Below are 23,923 nucleotides of genomic sequence, written 5' to 3'. Positions count from 1 at the left end.
CCCAGCGCCCATATGGGATGCCGGCGCCGCAGGCAGAAGATTAACCAAGTGAGCCAAGCACCAGCCTTAACTTCTTAAGTGTCAAACCTACAGCTCTGACCATATGTATAGTTAGTTTTTTTTATCATGTTAAAACAGAGGAGCTGGCAGACAATGGTAAAAACTAAATATCCATCAAATAAATTGGTTAAATAATGGTACACACAGCAAATGCTGCACAGTCTTAGAGAAGAACAAAGCTTTTTATACACTGATAGGGAACATCTTCAAAGTACAATAAGTAGGAAAAAACTGCAGGATTAGATGTACAGTAGGTTATATTTTGTATAAAGGAACAGGGGATGATCTTTGTATTTTATATACATTTGCATGTATATAAAATCTCTTGAAGGACTCATTAACATCAGTCGCCCAAGGGATGTGGAACTGAGTGGGTGGAAGACAATAAACGTTTCATCTGTACACTTACAAATGTGATCACAAGAATGTATTACTTAATAAGGACTTTGCCTTCTTTTATGTAGGCCAATCCTATTATTTCTATTTTGAATAGAAACCTAATCCTATATATTTGTTGCCCTCTCTATTCTACCTTTTCTTTTTACTGGATCCTTCCCATCGGCTTATAAATATGATCAATCTTTCTCATTAAAAACAAATTCCCTTTCAACATCCCTTATTTCATCATTTCTATACCTCTTCACCACCAATCTTCTCACCAACCAATTCTTCATGTTTCTATGTTCAAATCTTCTAAATCCATTACTAAGTTCCACTGCTTGTCTCTTAAATAGCAATAGCATTTATCCATAATTCTCTGCTGCCAACACCCTAGTTAGTAATCTCTCACCTCTGTTAATGCTATGGCTTCCTTCCCATAACACCTACTGGTTTCTTGAGATTTGTTTTCTGAAAGATATTTTAAAAATGCAAATCTATGGCTGGTTTTGTGGTACAGTGAGTTAAGTCATTCCAGCACAGGAATCCCACACAGAAGTGCTGAGTCTGTTACTCAGCTTCCAATTCAACTTCCTGCTAACGCCCCTAGGAAGGTAGCACAAGATGGCACAAGTACCTGGGTCCCTGCCATGCAGAATTGCCCAGACCTGGCTATTGGTGGTCAGTTGGAAAGTAAATAAAAAGATGTAGGATGTCTGGCTTTAAAGAGACAAATAAATAAATCTTTTAAAAAATACAAACTTGAGGCCGGGGCTGTGGTGCAGTGGGTGAAAGCCCTGGCCTGAAGCACCAGCATTCCATATGGGCGCTGCTCCTCTTCTGATCTACCTCTCTGCTATGGCCTGGGAAAGCAGAAGATGGTCCAAGTCCCTGGGCCCCTGCACCCATATGGGAGACCTGGAAGAAGCTCCTGGCTCCTGGCTTCAGATGGGCGCAGCTCCGGCTGTTGCAGCCATCTGGGGAGTGAACCAGCAGATGGAAGACCTCTCTGTCTCTACCTCTCTCTGTAACTCTTTCAAATAAATAAACTAAATCTTTTAAAAAAAATAAATAAAAAATACAAACTTAAGGGGCCAGCGCTATGTCGTAGTAGGTTAATCCTCCACCTGCTGAGCCAGTATCCCTAATGGGTGCCAGTTTGAGTCCCAGTTGCTCCTCTTCCAATTCAGCTCTCTGCTTACGGCCTTGGAAAGCAGAGGAAGATGACCCAAACCCTTGGATCCCTGTACCCATGTGGGAGACCTGAAAGAAGCTCCTGGCTTCGGATATGCCCAGCTCCAGCCATTGTGGCCATCTGAGGAGTGAACCAGCATATGGAAGACCTTTTTCTCTTTTTCTCTCTCTGTAACTCTATCTCTCAAATAAAAATCTTCAAAAAAAAAAAAAATACTAATTTAATTTGTATAATCACACACCCACCAAGAGATCTTTTTAAAATGCAAATCTAATTCACCTAATCACATCCTTCCCAACCCCTCCTAGAATCCTTCTGTGGTTAGCTTTCCATTGCATTAGGATAAAGGTCAAAATCCTTAAAAGACATTGAGTGGAAGAAGCCAGACACAGAAAGACAAATACCACATGCTCTCCTTTATATGTAGAAGCTGAAATTAAAGGGAATAAAAAGGAATTCCCATGTGTATCAGTTTTTGCAAATACAGTGCTTTGTCAAACTGTTTTAAAACTTTGTTAAACAAATTGAAAGAAATTATATACTGTAGTTTCCATGATTTTGTGACTACCTTGAAATTTACTTTGAGTTTAACATATTTTCATTTGATTATTGTTTATGAACCTTGCCTATTTTCCTGTTGGACTCTAGTCTCTTACTTTTTATTTGTTGAACTCTTTATTTAGAACAGCCAGTAAGCCTTTGACTATAATGTAAATTTAAAATGTGTTATCTCAAAAAAGTAAATTAAATATTAAGGGAGAAAAAATTTTGAGGGTACAGCTCTGTGGTGTAGCAGGTTAAGCCACTGCCCGCAGCACCCACATCCCATGTGGGCAACGGTTCACAACCTGGCTGCTCTACTTTTTTTTTTTTTTAATTTGACAGGTAGAGTTATAGACAGTGAGAGAGAGAGAGAGAGACAGAGAGAAAAGTCTTCCTTCCGTTGGTTCACTCCCCAAATGGCCGCCATGGCCGGCGTTGCACCTATTTGAAGCCAGGTGCTTCTTCCTGGTCTCCCCTGCGGGTGCAGGAGCCCAAGGACTTGGGCCATCCTACACTCCTGGGCTACAGCTGAGAGCTGGACTGGAAGAGGAGCAACTGGGACTAGAACCCAGCACCCATATGGGATGCTGGCGCCACAGGCGGAGGATTAACCAAGTGAGCCATGGCGCTGCTGCACCCCCCACCCCCGGGCTGCTCTACTTCTTCTTTTGACAGGCAGAGTTAGAGAGAGAGAGAGAGAGACAGAGAGAAAGGTCTTCCTTCCGTTGGTTCACCCCCTAAATGGCTGCTATGGCCGGCGCTGCGCCGATCCAAAGCCAGGAGCCAGGTGCTTCCTCCTGGTCTCCCATGCGGGTGCAGGGCCCAAGCACTTGGGCCATCCTCCACTGCCTTCCCAGGCCACAGCAGAGAGCTGGACTGGAAGAGAGCAACCAGAACAGAACCCAGCGCCCCAACCGGGACTAGAACCTGAGGTGCCTGCCCTGCAGGCGGAGGATTAGCCTAGTGAGCTTCGGCGCCGGCCTGCTCTACTTCTAATCTAGTTCCCTGCTAGACAGTGGACAATGGCCTAAGCCCTTGGGCCACTGCACCAACGTGGGAGAACCAGAGCCCATATGGGAAGCCAGCGCTGCAGGTGGTGGTACCAAAGTACCAGCCCCCAAAGTTTCTTTAAAAAATAAATAAATAAATGTAAAAGCTCTGGCACAGCCATATTAACAGCAATTCCTAGTATACAAACTTCATTAAAATGCTCTTATGAAAGCTAGTTTGGATTCCAGATCTCCTTTGAGATCTAGACATAAAAGATATTTTTCTTTTAAAATCTTACCTTTTTGGCTCTGTAACTTGGAATATTGTTTTTTAAGCTAAAAGTTATGACCTATTATATTATGGGTTATGAAATTAGTTTTGGAGGGTCACTTAACACTTCTTAGAAAATAGAATACTTTGGGTCTGGTGGCATTGTAGCACGGTGGATTAAGCCGTTGCGTGTGATGGCAGCACCCCATCTGAGCACTGGTTGGAGTCTCCACTTCTCCACTTCTGATCCATCTCTCTGTTAATGCTGGAAGGCAGTGGAAGATGGCTTGAGTGCTTGGGCCCCCGCTACCCACATGGGAGACCTAGATGGAGTTCTAGGCACCTGGCTTCAGCCTGGCACAGCCCTGGACACTGCTGCCATTTGGGGAGTAAACCAAGGGATAAAAACCTCTCCCTCCCTCCTCTCTGTAATACTGCCTTTCAAATAAATAAGTCTTTAGGAAAACAAAAAAAAGAACACTTCATATACAGTAAAGTTCAATAATGCTTTTTTGAAACTTGTTTCCATTTTATACATATGTGTTTCCATTTTTATGAATAGATAAATAATGTAAAAATTTGAGTTGCCAAAACAGTCTGAAAGTCCACAACAGTCTTAGCAATTTTTGAGATACTGCAGCTGTTTTCCTTGTAACAAAATTTTTTCGGCCATCACTAAGAAATTGTCCTTTGAGTTAATTTTCTCAATAAATTTCAGAATGTCACTTTTTTTTTTTTTTTTGGACAGGCAGAGTGGATAGTGAGAGAGAGAGACAGAGAGAAAGGTCTTCCTTTTTGCCATTGGTTCACCCTCCAATGGCCGCTGCGGCCGGCGCATCGTGCTGATCCGAAGCCAGGAGCCAGGTGCTTCTTCTGGTCTCCCATGCGGGTGCTGGGCCCAAGGACTTGGGCCATCCTCCACTGCCTTCCCGGGCCATAGCAGAGAGCTGGCCTGGAAGAGGGGCAACCGGGATAGAATCCGGCGCCCCAAGCGGGACTAGAACCCAGTGTGCTGGCGCCGCAAGACGGAGGATTAGCCTGTTAAGCCACGGCGCCAGCCAGAATGTCACTTTTTATAAATGGCCCCATTTCATGCTACTTAAACTTATTTTAAAAGATTTATTTATTTACTTGAGAGGCAAAGTTATAGAGAGAGGGAGAGACAGAGAGAAGGGTTTTCCACTCGCTGGTTCACTCCTCAAATGGCCTCAAAGGCTGGGCTGGACCAATTCAAAGCCAGGCACCAGGAGCTTGTTCCGGGTCTCCCACATCTACTGCTTTTCCAGGCCATCAGCAGGGAGCTGGACTGGAAGTAGAGCAGCCGGAGTTTGAACCAGTGCCCATATGGGATGCTGGTGCCACAGGCAGATGCTGAACCTAATATGCCATAGTGCCAGCCCTGCTATGTAATCTTTTTTCTTTTTAAAGTATGTATTCACAGAGTAACCTATGTATTTAAAGATGTATTCATAGAGTAACCCTGCCTACAGAGAGGCAGAGGCAGAGAGAGAGAGAGAGAGAAAGAGAGAGATCAAGATGGAGATCTTCCATCTGCTGGTTCACTCCTCAGGTGGCCACAACGGCTGGAGCTGTGCTGATCCGAAGCCAGGAGCTTCCTCTGGGTCTCTCACTTGGGTACAGGGGCCCAAGGACTTGGGCCATCTTCTACTGCTTTCCCAGGCTATAGTGGAGAGCTGGATCAGAAGTGGAGCAGCCAGATTCGAACCAGCGCCTACATGGAATGCCAGCACAGCAGGCGGCGGCTTTACCTGCTACACCACAATGCTGCACCTCCCAATTAATCTTAAGGCACTCTGATAACCTACCTAACAGTAGAGCAACACGAAATTCAAGTAATTTCCTATACCATATACCTATCACCACTCTGTGGCTCAAACTCCCACAGGCTTTGTGGTTTCTGGAACCAATATGGGTTTCATGATCTAAAACTCAGAGACTGCTTCTCAGGTTCTTAAGCTTTTTTTTGTGCCATGGAAACCTTTGGCAGTCTGATGAAAGCTAGGTATCCTTTCTCAGATAGTATTTTTGAATGAATAAAATATAAGATTATTAAAAAAATACATTATACTGGATGGAGTTCTATCTATCTGTAGACTTCAATCCTAACACTCCTCAATTTTAAGACTATATTGAGCTTAAGACCCTAGATTTCGGAACTAATATTTATCCTAGCAGTTAAAACACCTGAGTCCTACAATGGAAAACCTGGGTTGGATTCCTGACTCTGGTTCTGGCTCCTGAATCCAGCCTTCAACCAATATAAACCTATATGGGATATAGTCATCTTTACTGCTAAGCCAAATGCTTGCCCTTTGTGTTAGTATTTTAAAAGGTCTTCCTCAGCCGGCGCCGTGGCTTAACAGGTTAATCCTCCGCCTTGCGGCGCCAGCACACTGGGTTCTAGTCCCGCTTGGGGCGCCGGATTCTATCCTGGTTGCCCCGCTTCCAGGCCAGCTCTCTGCTATGGCCCGGGAAGGCAGTGGAGGATGGCCCAAGTCCTTGGGCCCTGCACCCGCATGGGAGACCGGGAGAAGCACCTGGCTCCTGGCTTCGGATCAGCACGATGCAGCGGCCATTGGAGGGTGAACCAATGGCAAAAAGGAAGACCTTTCTCTCTGTCTCTCTCTCTCACTATCCACTCTGCCTGTCAAAAAAAAAAAAAAAAAAAAGTCTCCCTCAACTCTCGCATGTGAATTTCCTGCTAAAATTTATTTTATTCACTTGAGCAAATTTGTGCCAAACTTCAAAATGTTCACATTATCTAAACTCCACATATTTTATTCACAAATGAATTATGATGATTTCCTCATAGCCTGATTATCTGGTTTTAACATTCAAATTTTTAAAAGAAACAACCACAGACACACTAACAAATGAACTACCTGAGAAATTTTTAAAAGCAGATGGAAGAATAAAACAGAATGATTTCACTCATTAACACAAATTGTTCTACAGAATTCAAAAGACCCTGGATGCACAATTCTACTACCTTCACAGTCAACCTATTCTTCCAATAATTTTGAATTAATCAAATGAGATGAAGATATGCTCAGAAGTCAGTGTTCCAGATACTTCTGGGGGAAGGAGTGAGAATGAAAAGGGAAGAACTATGAAAGCTTAAAAAAGGACTTAGTTGAAGATCAGTCACAAAATTAAACACTCAGAATTGGATTTTAGTGTTTTACAAAAATGTACCCCAAAATATGATTAAAAATAGGCAACTAGATGCTGGTGTTTGGGTGCAGCATGTTGAGCTGCCACCTGTGATGCTGGCATCCCACATGATCACCAGCTCTGAGTCCTGGCTGCTCCACTTCCTAGTCAGCTCCCGGCTACTGCACTACAGCAGAACATAGTCCAAGTACTTGGGCCCAAACACCCACATGAGAAATCCAGATGGAGTGCTAGGATCCTAGGTTTGGCCTGGCCCAGCCCCAGCAGTTGCAGACATTTGGGGAGGGAACCAGTAGATGAAAAATGTCTCTCTCTTTCAAGTAAGTAACTCTTTCAAAAAAGCAAATAAATCTGTGAAAAATAAAATAGGCTACTAGTCATGTCTCTATTTAAAAAGTCTCAGGGACTTTAACCAAAACCTCCTAGAATAAATTCAGTAAGGCTGCAGGTTACAAGAACACACACAAATCAAATGTGCTTCTAAATATTGGCAATGAACGATAGGTAGAAAATAAATTTTTAAAAATAACTTAAAATATCACAAAATTAGGATGCTTAAATAAAAACATAACTTGTGCACAATCTATATGCTGGAAAATGCACGCAAAAAAGGTCACTAGTAAGCCTCAGCCAACTACCAAAACATAATTCATACTTAACACCAACCTGCAATTAGTAGTACATGATGAAATTTCAACAATCTATTAATCTTTCATGTAGAGTTTACTGGTTCTGATCAAAGAAAACAATAAATCACTGACACACTTAAGGTTTGGCCTACCTTCCTTACCAATTTTTAATTCACAGAAAACAGAAAATAATGTATTTAAATAACATTTTGTTCCAGCAATATTATGATGATGATTTTCATAATCAAAAATCAAAAGCTTTTAAGAGGGGCCGGAGTTGTGGCATAGCAGGTAAAACTGCTACTTGTGATGCCGGCCGGCATCCCATATGGGCTTTGGTGTGAGTCCTGCTGCTCCACTTCCAATCCAGCTCTCTGCTTCTGTGCCTAAGAAAGCAGCGGAATATGGCCCAAGTGCTTGGGTCTCTGCATGCACATGGGAGACCTAAAAGAAGCTCCCGGCTCCTGGCTCCAGCCTGGCCATTGTGGTCATTTGAGGAGTGAACCAGCAGATGGAAGATCTCTCTCCCTCTCTCTCTCTCTGTTACACTATCTTTCAAATAAATAAAATCTTAAAAAAAAAAGAAAACTTTAAGAAACAGTCTAGGAGATGTATTTTAGATATTGAAGTGCAGGCATTTCTATAACATGTAAGTGATTTAGAGCGATAATAGATCAAGACACAGGACAGGAGAATCTCAACAAAATCAGGATGATCGAAAGAAAGGAGTACGTCATAGGACATATGAAAAAAACCTAATCCATTTATTCAGCAGAGTATCTACTACTGTGTATCAGGTACTAAATGTCTTCATATATTAATCTTTGCCAACAGTCATCCCCTTATTCAGCTGAAGAAACAGGAACTTAATTGAAAACCTGAGGTCAGTCAGAATGGCAAAGAGTTTGCTTGGTAAAGAGTTTCTCAACCTAGGCACTACTGACATTTTAGATCAGATATTTCTATGTTGTAAGGGGCTACCTGTGTATCAGGAGATGTTCAGTAATATTCCTTTCTCTACTAGCTGCCACAAGCACACTCTTCCCCACCACAGGTTGACAAAAATATCTTAAGACAGTGTCAAATGTCTCCCAGAGATAAAATTCACCCTGGTTGAGAACCACTGACTTAAGGTCTTAGAACAGTTACCTGATAGGACAAAGAAAAGACTTGACAGCTTCTGGTCTCATATGAAAGCTGCAGAGTATGAGACACATGTCCCATTAAGATAGTGATTTTTCTGAACAAGCCCCCCAGCTATTACAGGGGGGAAGAAGGGGAAATGGGTCTAAAAGCTAAATATACAAACACCTAGAGTGGTAATACTAAATAAAACACATCTATATTATACTGAAATAAAGCTGTTATTGACTGGTACTAAGGCATCAAAATTAATGATAAATACCATCACTTAATTGGAGAAAGGTTAGACAGAGTCTTGAATCACCTAGAACAAAAAGGGAAATCACCAACCAAAGATAGGAAAGCAGACATGGCAACAAAACAATTTGCTAACTTCAGAATTTTGATGACAAAGGGTGTGGTTGGGGGGAGGGGGGCACTGATTCTCAACTGACAAAACATGTCATACATATGAGTATTCCTATCAATGTAATGAAACATTTTTGTGCCATATGAAACCCACCATTGTATGATTAGAGATATTTTTAGAAGATCCACATCATTATAAAGGAGTCTCAATACTTCAGCTATCACTGTATAGAATACTTCATCCCAGTCATCTTCTTCCTCTGTTGGACTCACTCTACTGGGTAAGGTGGGTAAAATGGGGAGTGGTAAAGCCTATAGGATTTCTTTTGAGGTGATAAAAAGATTATAAAATTGATTGGTAATAGTTGTACAGCTCCATGAAGATACTAAAAACCACTTAATTGTGTACTTTATATGGATGAACAGGGGCAGGTGTTTGGCCCAGTACTTAAAATGCTGCTTGGGACATCCATATTCCATATTGAGGTGCCTGGATTCAATCTCAACTCTGCTTCCAACTCAGGCTTCCTGCTAATGTGTATCCTGGGACCCAAGTGCTTGGGTCCCTGACACCCCCACAGGAGATCTGTACTGAGTTCCTGATTCCTGGTTTCAGCCTGGCCAAATCTTCGCTGTTGTGGGCATTTGGGGAATGAACAAGGAGATGGAAGATCTGTCTGTCTCACTGCCTCCCTCCAAAAACATTTTTTAATTGGGCAGGACTTCATAAAGACAATATATAAAAGGCCAACAAGCATACAATTAATGCACTCATTGGAGAAATGCAAATTAAAACCACTAAAAGGAGATGGTAGTATACAGTTAACAGGTAAAGCCTGTCTCCCAGCCTCCCATACAGGGACTGGTTTGTGGCCCAGCTGCTGCACTTCTGATCCAGCTCCCTGCTAATGGTCTGGGAAAAGCAGTGCAAGATGGCCCAAGTGCTTGGGCCCTTCCCACACAGGTGGGAGATCTGGATGAAACTCCTGACTTCAGCCTGGTCCAGTGCTGGCCATTGAAGCTATCTGGGGAGTGAAGCAGCAGACAGATGATCTCTCTCTGTTTCTACCTCTCTGTAACTCTTTCTAATAAATTAATCTTTAAATATAAAAATTAAAAATAAATAATACCACAATAAAATACTTAACACATCTAACAGAATGTCTAAAGTAAAACAGATGGACAACTCTGGACATCTATTAACAACATGGTGACAGTCAAAGCTTCATCCAGGTCTCCCATGTGGGTATAAAGGCTGAAGCACTTGGGCCATCTGCTGCTGCTTTCCCAGGTGCATTATCAGGGAGTTGGATGAGAAGTAGGACAGAGGGGATTCAAACCGGCACCCACATGGGATGCCAGCACAGCAGGTAGCAGGCAGCAGCTTAACTGGCTACACTATAATGTCAGCCCCCAAAGTAGATCTTAAATGTTCTTACCACAAAACAAAAGGTATGTATGTGAGATGAAGGATTTGTTAACTAGCTTGATTCTGGTAATAAATATCAAGCCATCACCCTGCATATAGTGTGTGTGTGTGTGTATACATATATATATATGTGTATATATATATATTTGTCCATCGTATCTCAATAAAGTAGAAGAAAAAAATAAAAACAAAAATACAGACTGAGGAGTATTAAAGTGAAAACAGTAAAATGCTGACTGCAGAATCCAGGTGGTAGGAATATGGGTATTTAAACAATTATCAATCTTATTTTTGATGAGTTTCTGTAACAAAATAAAAACAAAAACTAAATACACACATCCTCCAATATGCTGTAATTCTACTCCTGGATACATAGCCATGATAAATTCAGCCTGTGTACAATGTTCACAGAAGCTTTCTACAGCCCCAAATTGACACAACCTTAATACACTGGTGCTTTTCAGCACTGCTTATGAAATTCATGCTGGTTATATAATGGCAAAAGTTCAAATTCTTTCTCATTGCTGTCCAATATTCAATTGCATAAAAATACCATATTCTATTCAGCACCTAATGATGCATGAAGGAACTTCAAAATGAGGAAAATACAATTAAAAGATGCATATCTTCCATGAACTTTTTGAAATACCTGAGAACAACTTCCTGGTCTCAATTTATACCCTCCACCTATGGATTATTCTTTTGACTCTAAGCTCCCCCACTCATAACTTAATTAAGGTGGCTCTGTTGTTTTTTTTTAATTCATTTTTCACACTGAAGTTTCATGTAATATTTCATATGAAGGCTTCAGAATTTAATTTTTGATTCGCTGTCCAATCAAATTGATGTTCCAATTTCAAGTCTATGACAATTCTCGATTATATACTGTTTCACACGAATTCTTTTATAAATATATATGTGTATATATATATATATTTGTATATATGCCTTGTCTGCTTAACTGAAATGTCAGCTCCTTATGGATCAGGGACTCATTTCTCCTTTCCCTTTGGTGCCTAACACACATTCGCTGACAGAAGAAAACTAGGGGGCCGGCGCCGTGGCTTAACAGGCTAATCCTCTGCCTTGCGGCGCCGGCACCCTAGGCTCTAGTCCCGGTTGGGGCGCCGAATTCTGTCCCGGTTGCCCCTCTTCCAGGCCAGCTCTCTGCTATGGCCTGGGAAGGCAGTGGAGGATGGCCCAAGTCCTTGGGCCCTGCACCCGCATGGGAGACCAGGAGAAGCATCTGGCTCCTGCCTTTGGATCAGCGAGATGCGCCGGCCGCGCGGCCACTGGAGGGTGAACAAATGGCAAAGGAAGACCTTTCTCTCTCTCTCTCTCTCTCTGACTGTCCACTCTGCCTGTCAAAAAAAAAAAAAAAAAAAGAAAAGAAAACTAGGGATCAAGTGCCCTGTTTTCATCCTTAAGGCCTTGCCACCTAGAGTTTATAGTAAACTACTTATTTTTTCTTTCACAAATATAAAAGTTTAAATTATTTTACAAATTTACATGTAATTTTAACTAGTTGAGTCAATTATAAAAGCCTCACTTTTCTCAAAGTCATTCAACTTCAGGAGTATTCAGAACATTTTAATAATTTTAGAAACATATTTGGAAGGTTGCTTTCTCCATTCCCACAGTCACATCCCTTAGTTACCTTACTGTAGGCTCTCTGGATTAGGAAGATAATTACTTACTTGGCCCCTGGGAGCATACTTCAGGTTGGCTATTTAATTAAAAGACAGGTATATGCATTCATATAAAATTTAACTTAGAGTATTCTTCATCAAAATAAAAAACTTTGAGAATTAAAAAAAGCCAAAATGAATAATTTCCCAAGAAGTGATAATATTTATTTCTTCCTATCACTTCACTTTTCAATCTTATATAGCAATCTCTTCCTCAAATCCTTCACATTCCTGCTCTTGACAATTTGTGTCACCACCTCATACTTTCATTTATATCACTATTGCCACTTGAATTCTGAGCATTAAACATAAGTTTTGTTTACTCAATATTATAACTTACTGGCAAGGAGTCAACTTCTGAACAAAACTGTTATAGCCTATTGCTTTCTATTTTTAATGTTTTAAAATACACATAATAAAATTTACCACCTTAACCATTTTTACATGTATAGCTCAGTGACATAAAACACATTCACGGACCAGCATTGTAGCACAGGGGGTCCAAGTTGCCAACTATGTTGCTGGCATTCCATATGGGCACTGGTTTGAGTCCTGGCTGTTCCTCTTCCTTTCCAACTCTCTACTAACATGCCTGGGAAAACAGCAGAAAATGGCCCCTGCCACCCACAAAGGAGACCTAGATGAAGTTCCTGGCTTTGCCCTGAGTCAGCCCTGGTTATTGCTGCCATTTAGGGAACGATCCAGTGGACTGAAGATCTTTCTTTCTCTTTCTAAATTTATTTATTTGAAAGACAGAGCAACAGAGAGGCAGAGGCAGTGGGAGAGAGACGTCTTCCACTCACTGGTTCACTCCCCATGACTTCAACAGCCAGAGCTGAGCTGATCCGAAGCTAGGAGCCAGGAACTTCTTTCAGGTCTCCTACATGGTGTAGGGGCCCAAGGACTTGGGCCATCTGGAAGATCTCTTTGTCAGTCTCGCCCTCTCTGTCACTCTGCTTTTCAAATAAATTGATAACAAAAATGTGCAGGTAAAGCCGCCACCTACAACACCAGCATCCCAGTCTCAGCTGTTCTTTTTTTTTTTTTTTTTTTTTTTTTTAAGATTTATTTATTTATTTAAAAGGCAGAGTTACAGAGAGGCAGATGCAGAGGCAGAGAGAGAGGGAGGGAGTTGGGGCTGGCTCTGTGGCGCGTAGGTTAATCCTCCGCCTGTGATGCCGGTTCTAGTCCCAGCTGCTCCTCTTCCAATCCAGCTCTCTGCTATGGCTTGTGAAAGCAGAAAATGGCCCAAGTGCTTGGGCCCCTGCACCCACATGGGAGACCAGGAAGAAGCACTTGGCTCCTGGCTTCAGACTGGTGCAGCTCCGGCCGTTGCAGCCATTTTGGGAGTGAACCAACGGAAGGAAGACCTTTCTCTCTGTCTTTCCCTCTCACTGTCTGTAACTTTACCTTTCAAATAAATAAATAAATAAATAAGAAAAGAGAGAGAGAGAGAGAGAGGGAGAGAGATATCGTCCATTCACTGGTTCACTCCCTAAATGGCTGCAATGGGCAGAGCTGGGCCTATCTGAAGCCAGGAGGTCAGGAGTTTCTTCCAAGTCTCCCATGAGGGTGTACAAGCACTTGGGCCATCTTCTACTGCAGAGAGCTGGATCGGAAGTGGACCAGCTGGGACTTGAACCGGTGCCCATACAGGATGCTGGCTCTGCAGGCAGTGGTTTTACCTGCTACGCCACAGCACCAGCTCCCTGCTCTGCTTCTGATCCAGTTCCCTGCTAAAGGCCTGGGAAAAGCAGCAGAGGATCTTCATAGTGCTTGGGCCTCTGCCACGCATGTGAGGGGCCTGGATGAGGCTCCTGGCTTCAGCCTGGCTCCAGCCTGGCTCAGCCCTGGCCATTGTGGTTATCTGGGGAGCCGACCAGTGGATGAAAGATCTCTTTCTCTCTAGCTCTTTCAAATACATAAATCTTCAAAATTTTTTTAAAAAACCACTTTCACAATGTTGTGCAACCATCACCACTATCCATCTTCAAGACTTTTCATCTTGTGAAAATGAAACTCTATACCCACTAAACAACTCTCTACTTACAGCCTATTGTTAATAACCTATTTGAATACAGGTCAGGAATACATCACTCTGAAACTCTAAACTTGAAGGTAATAGGAGAAAATATATATTCAGAAACACCTTGAGACAAGATAAGAAATATAATATTTCTCTCCGATTATAGCTACAATCATCCTTGTCACCCCCTCATTTCCAGAATTTACCTTGGCTGAGACATAGTAAAGAAAAGACAATGTAATTGGCACAAGATGAGGAAAAAGTCATGGAGAAAGTATAGTAGCCATCCTGTGATAATTTTCCTACTTAAAAGAAACTAACCAAAATACATTAAGCCCTTAAAAATCCCATTCTACCTCACTGAAATTTGTAAAGATCTAAATTCTACAACAGAGGTTTCCAGTAAGTATTACATTTAAAATATTTTAAGAAAATCAAGTTCTCAAACCATATGTGCCAAGAAACTCTCTGCCCATATCTTCTCAAGTTACCCTATAATTAGCTCTAGAATTAAACTCTGACACACTGTCCTACACTTAAAGGTGCATAAGCTTTAAAACCAGTGAACAACCTTAAAGGACAGTAGGAATAGGAGATCAGCATTAAAAAGCAAAAAACTGCAATAATGTTCACATAAATAAATAGCAAATAATTGTTGCTTATCTATAAAAAGACAACTAGGCAAGCTGAAATCCACAGAACACAAAAATCAAACTTAAACAAACAAAAAGGAATGAGATGAACTTTCCCAAAGCTCATGTACTTCATAAATTAAAAATGCTAGGCCCAGGAGATTAATGTTGTAGCACAGCAGGTTAAGCCACTGCTTGTGATGCCAGCATTCCATACTGGAATGCATGTTTGAATCCCAACTGCTCTGTTTCCAATCCAGCTCACTGTTAATAGGCCTAAGAAGGCAGTGGATGATGTCCCAAGAGTTTAGGTCCCTGCCACCCAGGTGGGATACCTAGATGGAGCTTAGTGGCCTCAACCTGACCCAGCCCTGGCTGTTGCAGCTTTTTGGGGGAATGAACCAGCAGATGGAAGATATCCTTTCTTCCTCTCTGTTACTCTGCCTTTCAAATAAATAAATCTTAAAAAAAAAAAAAAAAAAAAAAAGGAATACTAAAGCAAAGAATTCTGGGAACACTTTAGCTAGAATCAAGCAACCATAAAGCTTCAGTTTTACAGCAAAATGCAATGCCTGAGTTTCACATTCACTCAAGAATGTGCTGGTTATGTGAAAAGCATAGCCACAGTTATCCAAAGATGAATCAGACTTGGATTCTAGCAGAGGAAATGTGACACTGTCACAAGTAATTAGAATAGGAAGGTTAAAGTGTCCTAGGAATGGTAAACAAAGTGCTAGGGAAGTTCAGATTAAGAAAAGCTTACCTTGGGGAGATCAGAATTCTCAGATTCATGACATTTCATATCTTAAAACATTAGCCAAAATGGCAATGATTAAAAAAGCATTCCGGGTAATGGGAATAAAGTAAACAAAAACAGAAGCAGGCAAACAGCATATATGGAATACAGAAAATTGCTCAATTTGACTGGAGTAAGGGTTGTATAAACGGAAGTACAAGACTACGTAGAACTAAAAACATGAAGATCTAGACCATAATTTTGAATGCTACGACAGATCTACAGTTGTTAGTCCTGAAGAATCATTAATGATACAGAAGCAAGAGATCCGATCTGTGACAGAATTTATCTAGCAGCACGGAATGACCTGCATGGGGCACAGAAGACATCAATTAAGTTATTGTTTTGCTAACTAATGAGGGCCTTAATTATGATACTGACAATAGAAGGAGAAGGCACAATATTTTGTTTTTAAGATTTATTTATTTAATTGAAAGTCAGAGTTACATAGAGAGAGAAGGAGAGGCAGAGACAGAGAGGTCTTCCACCCACTGGTTCACTCCCCAATTGGCTGCCCCAAATGGCTACAACAGCCAGAGCTGCACTGATCCAAAGCCAGGGGCCAGGAGCTTCCTCCGGGTCTTCCCACAAGGATACAGGGACCCGAAGACTTGGGCCATCTTCTACTGCTTTCCCAGGCCATAGCAGAGAGCTGGATCGGAAGTGGAGCAACCGTAACTTGAACCAGTGCCCATATGGGATGCCAGCACTACAGGCGGTGGCTTTACCTGCTAAGCCACAGTGCAATTCTAAGTCAATCATGAAATATTTACTGGGTGCCTACAGTATGTTAAGATGCCATTCTATGCCAGAGATTTTTTTAAAGTCCAATATATTGTTCTAATTATTGAGGAAATTGTGATCTGAAAAAAAAAAAAAACCACAAAAATTAAGATACTAATCACTAATTAACAAGCCAATATATGATTTTAAAACAAAAACAAAAAATACTCCTGACAAATCTGGAGAGTAAAAATGGCCAGAGTAGGCTTTATTAACAAGTTGATCTGTATCGCAAAGAGAAGGCAGAACTTCTTCATAGGAAGGATAAAACTTCAATCAAGGTGAACTTTTTAAAGGTTAAATGATTTGTTTAATAAACTATGTGAAATAATTTTGGGGTGATTTTGACAAAATATGGTAAACTGTTAATTTTAACTGTTTAAATTTAAACTTTTTAAAAAAGCCTTCAATACATAAATTTACGTTCATAAGGTATCAGAAGCATTAATACTACATTCTAAATGCTTCAAAACAAGTACCATATACTGGATTTTTAAAGGAGAGAAGTACTTTTCATTTCTTAGAATAGAACAAGTCTTAACAAAAAAGTACCTTGAAGAAACTTATTAAGTCATAATGTAAAACATCAAAAATGTCTTATTTGTGAAAAAAGTTCCTCAAAGCATTATCTGATAAAATCTCTTCCCTTTTTCACATTTTATATATAGAGCTAGAATAGAATTCAGTCCATCTGACTCCAAAACCAGAGCTATATTAACTTATTTTCTTCTTCTGATTTTAAAATTTCAAGTGTATTAATCAAAGAGTGTAAGGTGGGAAAGAAGAATGGGAAATCTCAAACTACTATATAACTTCTGCACAACTGAGAAATCTCTATCATAACTAGATACAAAAACTATAAAGTGGTTTGTTGTTCAATGAATATCAAGTTCCTTTAATAGAATGCCACCCCCAAATTAGCACAAGACAAACAGGGTTCTGAAAGTGCTCAGAGTGGTATTTCAAGCTGTTGACACAAATCTCTCAGAAATGGGCTGTCTAAATGGTCCCGTCCTGATGAAACTTCATTCCCTGCCTTTCATGAGTTAGCATCCCTCTCACTGCCCTTCCACTAAGACTGCCATGGATGAATTCCTTCATACTCTTTTAAGCATTCAGGAAAAAGAGAACTGGGTAGGTGTGCTGGGCAGGTATCGTTGGTATGGCAGGTAAAGCTGCTGCCTGCAACAACAGTATCCCATATAAGCACCAGTTCAAGTCTAGCTGTTCCACTTATGATCCAGCACCAAGCTGATGGCCCAGGAAAAGCAGTGAAGAACTGGACCAAGTGCTTGGGCCACTGAACTTACTTGGGAAACCCAGAAGAGGCTCCTGGCTTGGCCTGGCCCAGCCCTGGCTGTTGTGGCTATCTGGGGAATGAACCAACGGGAGGAAGATATCTCTGTCTCTCCCTATCTCTCTATAAACTCTTTGAAATAAATTAATTTAAAATACAAAGGGGGGGGGGACTGGCATTCCATGTGGGCACTGGTTTGAGTCCTGGCTGCTCCACTTCTGATCCAGCTCCTTGCTAATATACCTGGAAAAGCAGCGAAGATGGCCCAAGTCCTTGGGCCCCTGCCACCCATATGGGAGACCTGGAGGAAGCTTCTGACTCCTGGCTTTAGCCTGGCCCAGTGCTGGCTGTTGGGGCCTTTTGGGAAAGGAACCAGCAGATGGGAGATTCTCTCTCTCATCCCCACCCCAATCTACCTCTGCCTTTGAAATAAATAAAATCTTGGAGCCAGCACTGTGGTGTAGTTGGTAAAGCCACTGCCTCCAGTGCCGGCATCCCATATGGGCACCAGTTCGAGTCCCAGCTGCTCCACTTCTGATCCAGCTCTCTGCTGTGGTCTGGGAGAGCAGTAGAAGATGGCCCAAGTCCTTGGGCCCCTGAACCCATGTGGGAGACCTGGAAGAAGCTCCTGGCTCCTGGCTTCAGATCGGCGCAGCTCCGGCCAACTGGGGAGTGAACCGGTGGATGGAAGATCTCTCTCTCCCTCTCCTTCTCTCTCTGTGTGTAACTTTGACTTTCAAATAAACCTTTTTTTTTTTTTTTTAAGAAATAAAATCTTTTAAAAAAGAAAAAAATAAAAACAAAAACTGGGTAGGTGTACCAAATTTTTTTCCGAACTTATAATTCAAGAAAAACACCTCTTCCCTGCAATATTTTAAGGATAGGGACTGAAGTACTTTATCATAAAAGAAATATCTTTCTTTTTTTAAAGATTTATTTATTTGAAAGTCAGAGTTTCAGTGAGGGAGAGATGCAGAGAGAGAGAGATATTCTATCCACTGGTTCACTCCCCATATGAGGGCAACAGCCAAGGCTGGGCCAGGTTGAAGCCAGGAGCGAGGAGCTTCTTCCGGGTGCCCATATAGGATGCCTGTATTGCAGGTGGCAGTTAACCCACTGTGCTACAACAGTTGCCCCAAAACAAATATGCTGAGGTGACATATACAAGATAAACAACTGTAAACTAACTCCATATTGGAATCTGACTTTTTAAATCTAGACTAATCTTTACCCTCTCTACACTATTCTAAGATATTCAACTGCAACTGCCTCAAAAGAAACATATTAATTCATTTAAATGAAATCCATTCATTTAACCAAATTACCAAGTGCCTGAAATGTGCTAGATATTGTTCCATATACTTCAGAAACACCAACTGGGGGCAGGCACTGTGGTGTAGCGGGAAAAGCCGCAACCTGCAGTGCCAGCATCCCATATGGGCGCCGGTTCAAGCCCCAGCTGCTCCATTTCCCATCCAGCTCTCTGCTATGGCCTGGGAAAGCAGTAGAAGATGGTCCAAGTCCTTGGGCCCCTGTGCCCATGTGGGAGACCCGGAAGAAGCTCCTGGCTTTGGATCGGCGCAGCTCCGGCTGTTGTGGCCAATTAGGGAGTGCACCATCGGATGGAAGAATTCTCTCTTTCTCTCTCACTCTGCCTCTCAGTCTCTGTGTAACTCTGACTTTCAAATAAATAAATAAATCTTTAGAAAAAAAAAAAAAAACACCAATCGTAAAAACACCTTCTTTCCACCTGGCAGGAGGAAACAGATAACAACCTAAGCGTTAGAAAGTGATAAATATTATGTGGAAAGTAATAGAACAGGATAAGAGAGAGTTTTAGGATGCTGAAGCAGGTTGCATTTTTAAAAAGGGCAGTCAGAGGGTTTAGAAGGTGGCATTTGGGTAAAGACCTGAAGGAAGTGAGGGAGTCAGTCAGCCATGCTGGTAACTATGGAGGAGTATTCCAGGCAAAGGAATGAACAGGGCAAAGATCCTGGATTATCCTAGGAACAGCTAAGGGGCCAGTGAGACTAGAAGGAGCCAGCAGGGGGTAGAAAAGTACAAATACAAGGTGTCACAAGAGGTGTGTGTGGAGACAGGGGGTAAGGATTATGTAGGGGCCCACACCCCATATGGTGCTGGTTCTAGTCCTGGCTGCTCCTCTTTGGATCCAGCTCTCTGCTATGGCCTGGGAAAGCAGTAGAAGATGGCCCAGGCACTTGGGCCCCTCACCAACTTGGGAGACCTGGAAGAAGCTCCTGGCTTCGGATGGGCTCAGCTCAGGCTGTTGCGGCCATTTGGGGAGTTAACCAGCAGATGGAAGATCTTTCTCTCTGTCTCTCCCTCTCACTGTCTGTAAATCTACCTCTCAAATAAATAAATACACAAAAATAAATCTTTAAAAAAAAAAAGATTATGTAGGGTTTATGGGAGACTGCAAGGAATTTGTTTTTTACTTAGAATGAAATAGAGACCCACAGAGGGCTGAGCAGTGTGTCATAATCTGTTTTACCTGAATCACTATGGCTGCCATGTTGCAGACAGGCTACAGGGAGGGCAAGGGTAAAAGCAGGGAGACCAGTTAGGAGACTTACTAAAGACGCCCAGAAGCAGGGCTGGCACTGTGGTATAGCAGGTTAAGTTGGCAGCACCAGTGCCCTGGCTGCTCCACTTCCAGTCCAGCTTCCTGCTAATGCTCCTGGGAAACCAGCAAAGATGGTCCAAGTCCCATGTAGGAAACCTGGAAGAAGCTCCTGGCTCTCGGCTTCAGAATGGCCCAGCTCCAGCTGTCCAGGCCATTTGGAGAGTGAACCAGTAGATAGAACACTTCTCTGCCTCTCTGCCTCTGCCTCTTTGTAACTCTGCCTTTCAAACAAATAAAGAAAAAAGAAACCCAGGAGAGACATGTACACTTGCTATCAACTTTGATCAGAATTGTACAGGGCTAACTTTTAAACAAATATATAAACAAATCTGTCAGATTTTGTTAGTAGAAAACAACTAGAACCTACTTTACAGAGGCTCTTGGCATATATGTACACTGCACAACATAAACACAAAAACAACCTCACATGTTCTATTACCTGTGTAATCAGCTATTCCTTTTTCAAAATCCCATTGTATCTGAGTCTGAAGCAATGAGCCAATATTCCTACAGCCCTTATTTTAATTACATACTGTCTCTTGAAAAAAGTAACTTTTATCAAATGAAAATATTACAAATCATTTACCTTGGATTGATGTTTTTGAGATCACTTAAAATAACTGTTCCAAAAAATCTTTCTTTAGGTGGACAATTTTAAGTTTTTTGTTTCCATCTTTTAAAGTAATTATTTTCTTCCAAATGATACTAAATTTACAACAGTATATGGGTCATTCACTTCAGGAAAGGGCAACCACAAAAACATCCACTGTCAAAAATGACACCTTTCCAAAAAAACGCTCATGATACCAAAAAGCTCTCATTACCATCTAGTCCTTTTGGAAAGGGCAAATATACTTCCCATAAATTCTAAAGCTATTTAACACTACAATTATCAAGATAGGAGAAAGATAGCAACAAGTCAAAAATAATTCAGTTTGCTTGGAAAGGGATTAGGGAGCACAGCAGATTTTGAAATAAAAAAATTTGCCTAAAAAATTGTTCATGAAACTAAAATAAGCAGATTTGTTACATCGTCTATATGGGGGCAGAGGACAAAGAATGAAACATAAACTGTTTACTTGCTTCAAAAATACTTGGACCAACATTCAGATTCAGCTTGGATTTAAAAAGACTACCACCCCTATGACAATTTACACAGTCTAAGAGATACCAAGTGTGTAAATGGATATAACAGCAAACTGGAATCACATAGTCCCTACCTCATGCGATGTAAATTTAGGGAGGAGGGAACACCTCAGGGTGAGATATACATCCACCTACACAAAGATGTAACACTGAAGTGTTATAGGTCTTGGTTCATTCCCTTGGATGCAGATGAGGGATGGGGAGGAAAGAAAGGAACTGCACAACTTCAGATCTGACAGCTGAGTCCTTAAAGTGGATTAGATGTCCACCTGGCCAACCTTGGGGGAAGGGCTCCAAGAAGAGAGCAACTGGAGCAAAGGCAGAGGTGTGAACAGCTAATATTTGACAGTCTGGAATACAGAATGTAAGAGGTGTCATGAGGGTTTCTGTACACCACCAGGAAGACTGGACTTCACTAGTATCCATGAAAGGCCCCCACAGGGTTTTAGTCAGAAAATTAGCATATGTATGTGATCAGGTTTTTCTGGTGTGATGAGACACTGGTTCACACAGGTATGACAAAAGAAAACACTAGATAATGATGTCATCACATGAAACAACAAAGGCGACTGCCCAATTAGAAAGCTAAACTCCCTTCAGGAAAAAACATTAAGGACTACCATTCAAACCTTTCTGGAAAAAAAAAAAAGTTTTTACTCAGTATCATTTAAACCTGAAAAAACAGAAGAAAAGTTTTTGGATGTATCATGAATTATAACATGTGCATATCTATTGAGTTTTCCAGAGCTCTTAACCTCCTCACTAATTCTGTAACACAACTGAGACTAATGGTTGTACAAAAAGCAATGAAACCTATTTAGGAGTCTTTGATATAAGGAGGACCATATGTAACGCAAGGCAATTCCCAAGTCAGGTTTCAAGGTTTTCAAAGTTCAAGATAATCAAGTTTTATTAAGTCAGCACATTTAAAAGGTATGTCATAAGGGTGGAGCAAAGGCGGAGGGGGTAAAAATGTGTGTGTGTGTGTGTATAAACAAATTTATAATAGTCGCTGGGGCTCAAACCGCCACTTGGAGAGCCGGCTCTTAAGTTAAGAAATGAACACCTACCAGATCCAATTAACAAAGACGGGGGGGGGGGGGGAATCACATGAAAATATAAATGGAGTGGGTGGGGGCAGCCACTTCTCCCCGACCCATAATCCAGCTGGCGGTGCGATGAGAAAATCATACGATGTAGACATAAAGGCAGGAAAATAATGTCACTCCCAAAGTTCACAAGCGAACCACCAGACACTGGCCAAGGGGCTACGATCCCATACCCCTCATCCCAGAACTCAAGGACAGGGAGTACTGTGCACGGCACGCCCGAGGGGAGGGGAAGGAGCACCTCTATTCTCGGACTGGGAGAAGCCCTCAGCCAGCCCTACGGGGGTCAACGCCCCCTGGGCAGGCCTCCGCGGGGCCAGGGGCAGAGACGGCCGAGAAGCCCCCTCGATCTCCGCCAGAGCTGCAAGTCCTCGCACCCCTCCTCCCCAACACACACCCTCCCCTACCTGATATGGCGGCGGCGGCTCCTGATCCGGCTCCGTCCCCTCGCCAAAGCTAGCGCGGTCGGACTGAGACTCGTGAAGCAGAGAGATGTCATCCGAGGTGGGGGACTTGAGGCAGTTCCCCATCTTCCGGGGCGGGTGTGTGCGATCCGGGGTGGGAAGAAAGCAGTGGCGGGGTGGTTCGCACGCTCCGCGGTCAGCCTCGGTCGGCGAGGTGGGGTCGAGCGGCAGGCCGGAGCTCAGGCGGCGGCGGCTCCCCCGCCCCCCGGCGCCGCCGAGGGGCAGCTCATGCCAGGCCCCGGGGGTGGGGGCTCAGGGCTGGGCCGCGGGCTCCGCTGGGGTCGCGACGGTTGCCTCGGGCGAAGCCGCGACGCGGGGGGGGCGGGGAGACGAAGCACTTCCCCACCCCGCCCCCCCGCGGGGCGGCGGCGGCCACGGGGCTGCTGGGCTTAATCCAGGTCAGGAGGGGGGGGCGCGGCCGTCGCGGCTGCCTCAGCTGCTGCCTCAGCTGCTGCTGCTGCCCCCGCCGACAACCGCGCCGCGGCCGCGGGCCTCATCCTAGTCCGCCTCAGCGCGGCGGCGGCGGCCAGAACGAGGCCGGCCGGGGCCCTGCGTCATCCCGCCGTGCGTGCCCTGGTCCCGCCCCCGGCGCCAGCCGGCGAAGGCGGCTCTAGCGGCGCGGCTGGCCCCGCCCTCCTCCAGCAGCTGTTCCTGGGGCTGCGTCAGCTTCTGCTTCTGTCCCTGACAGTTTGGCTCCTCGCCCCGCTCGCTCGGAAGCCTCTGGTTTCCCGCGCTCCCCTGCGGACGCGGCTCCCGCGCCGTCGACGTCGCAGCTCTTACCTGTACACTCTTCTGACAGTGTTCTCACCACCCTCTGCTAAGGGATCTGTTTATAAACCTTATCTGAGTGGATGGATCACCGTACCGTCGTTAACATGTTAAAGGGCTTCCCACTTTTCCTGTCTCAGTAATGAACCCTCCCGATCTCAGTCACTTTCCTGTCCTGCATCACAGCCAGAGAGCTCCTTCTCCCATTTCTTTTCCCAGAATGTTCCATTTCCTTACACTCCCAACCACCATGGTCATCTCTTGCCCAGGCTCCTGCAATAGACTCAGCTGTTCTTGTATTCATTATTGCCGCCCCCCATCCAATCCATTATTTGCACAGTTGAAAGACTTATCTTTTTAAAATGTAAATAGAGTGAAGTCATTCTCCTG

General features: G+C 43.1%; 1 protein-coding gene across 1 annotated transcript in view; it reads right to left on the bottom strand.

Moving 5' to 3' along the window:
• The window catches only part of RNF11 (ring finger protein 11), a 46,066-nt gene extending 23,101 nt beyond the window's left edge, over positions 1–22,965 (bottom strand). The window contains exon 1 of the mRNA XM_062191299.1: positions 22,709–22,965. Within this exon, the coding sequence (XP_062047283.1) occupies positions 22,709–22,831 (123 nt within the window). The 5' untranslated portion in view covers positions 22,832–22,965. The remainder of the gene's footprint in view (positions 1–22,708) is intronic.
• Positions 22,966–23,923: the final 958 nt, after the last annotated feature.

This window comes from Lepus europaeus, chromosome 5, assembly GCF_033115175.1.
Source record: "Lepus europaeus isolate LE1 chromosome 5, mLepTim1.pri, whole genome shotgun sequence".
Classification (NCBI taxonomy): domain Eukaryota; kingdom Metazoa; phylum Chordata; class Mammalia; order Lagomorpha; family Leporidae; genus Lepus; species Lepus europaeus.
Note: the sequence above shows the minus strand (reverse complement) of the source record. Positions and strands in the feature narration are given on the sequence as shown.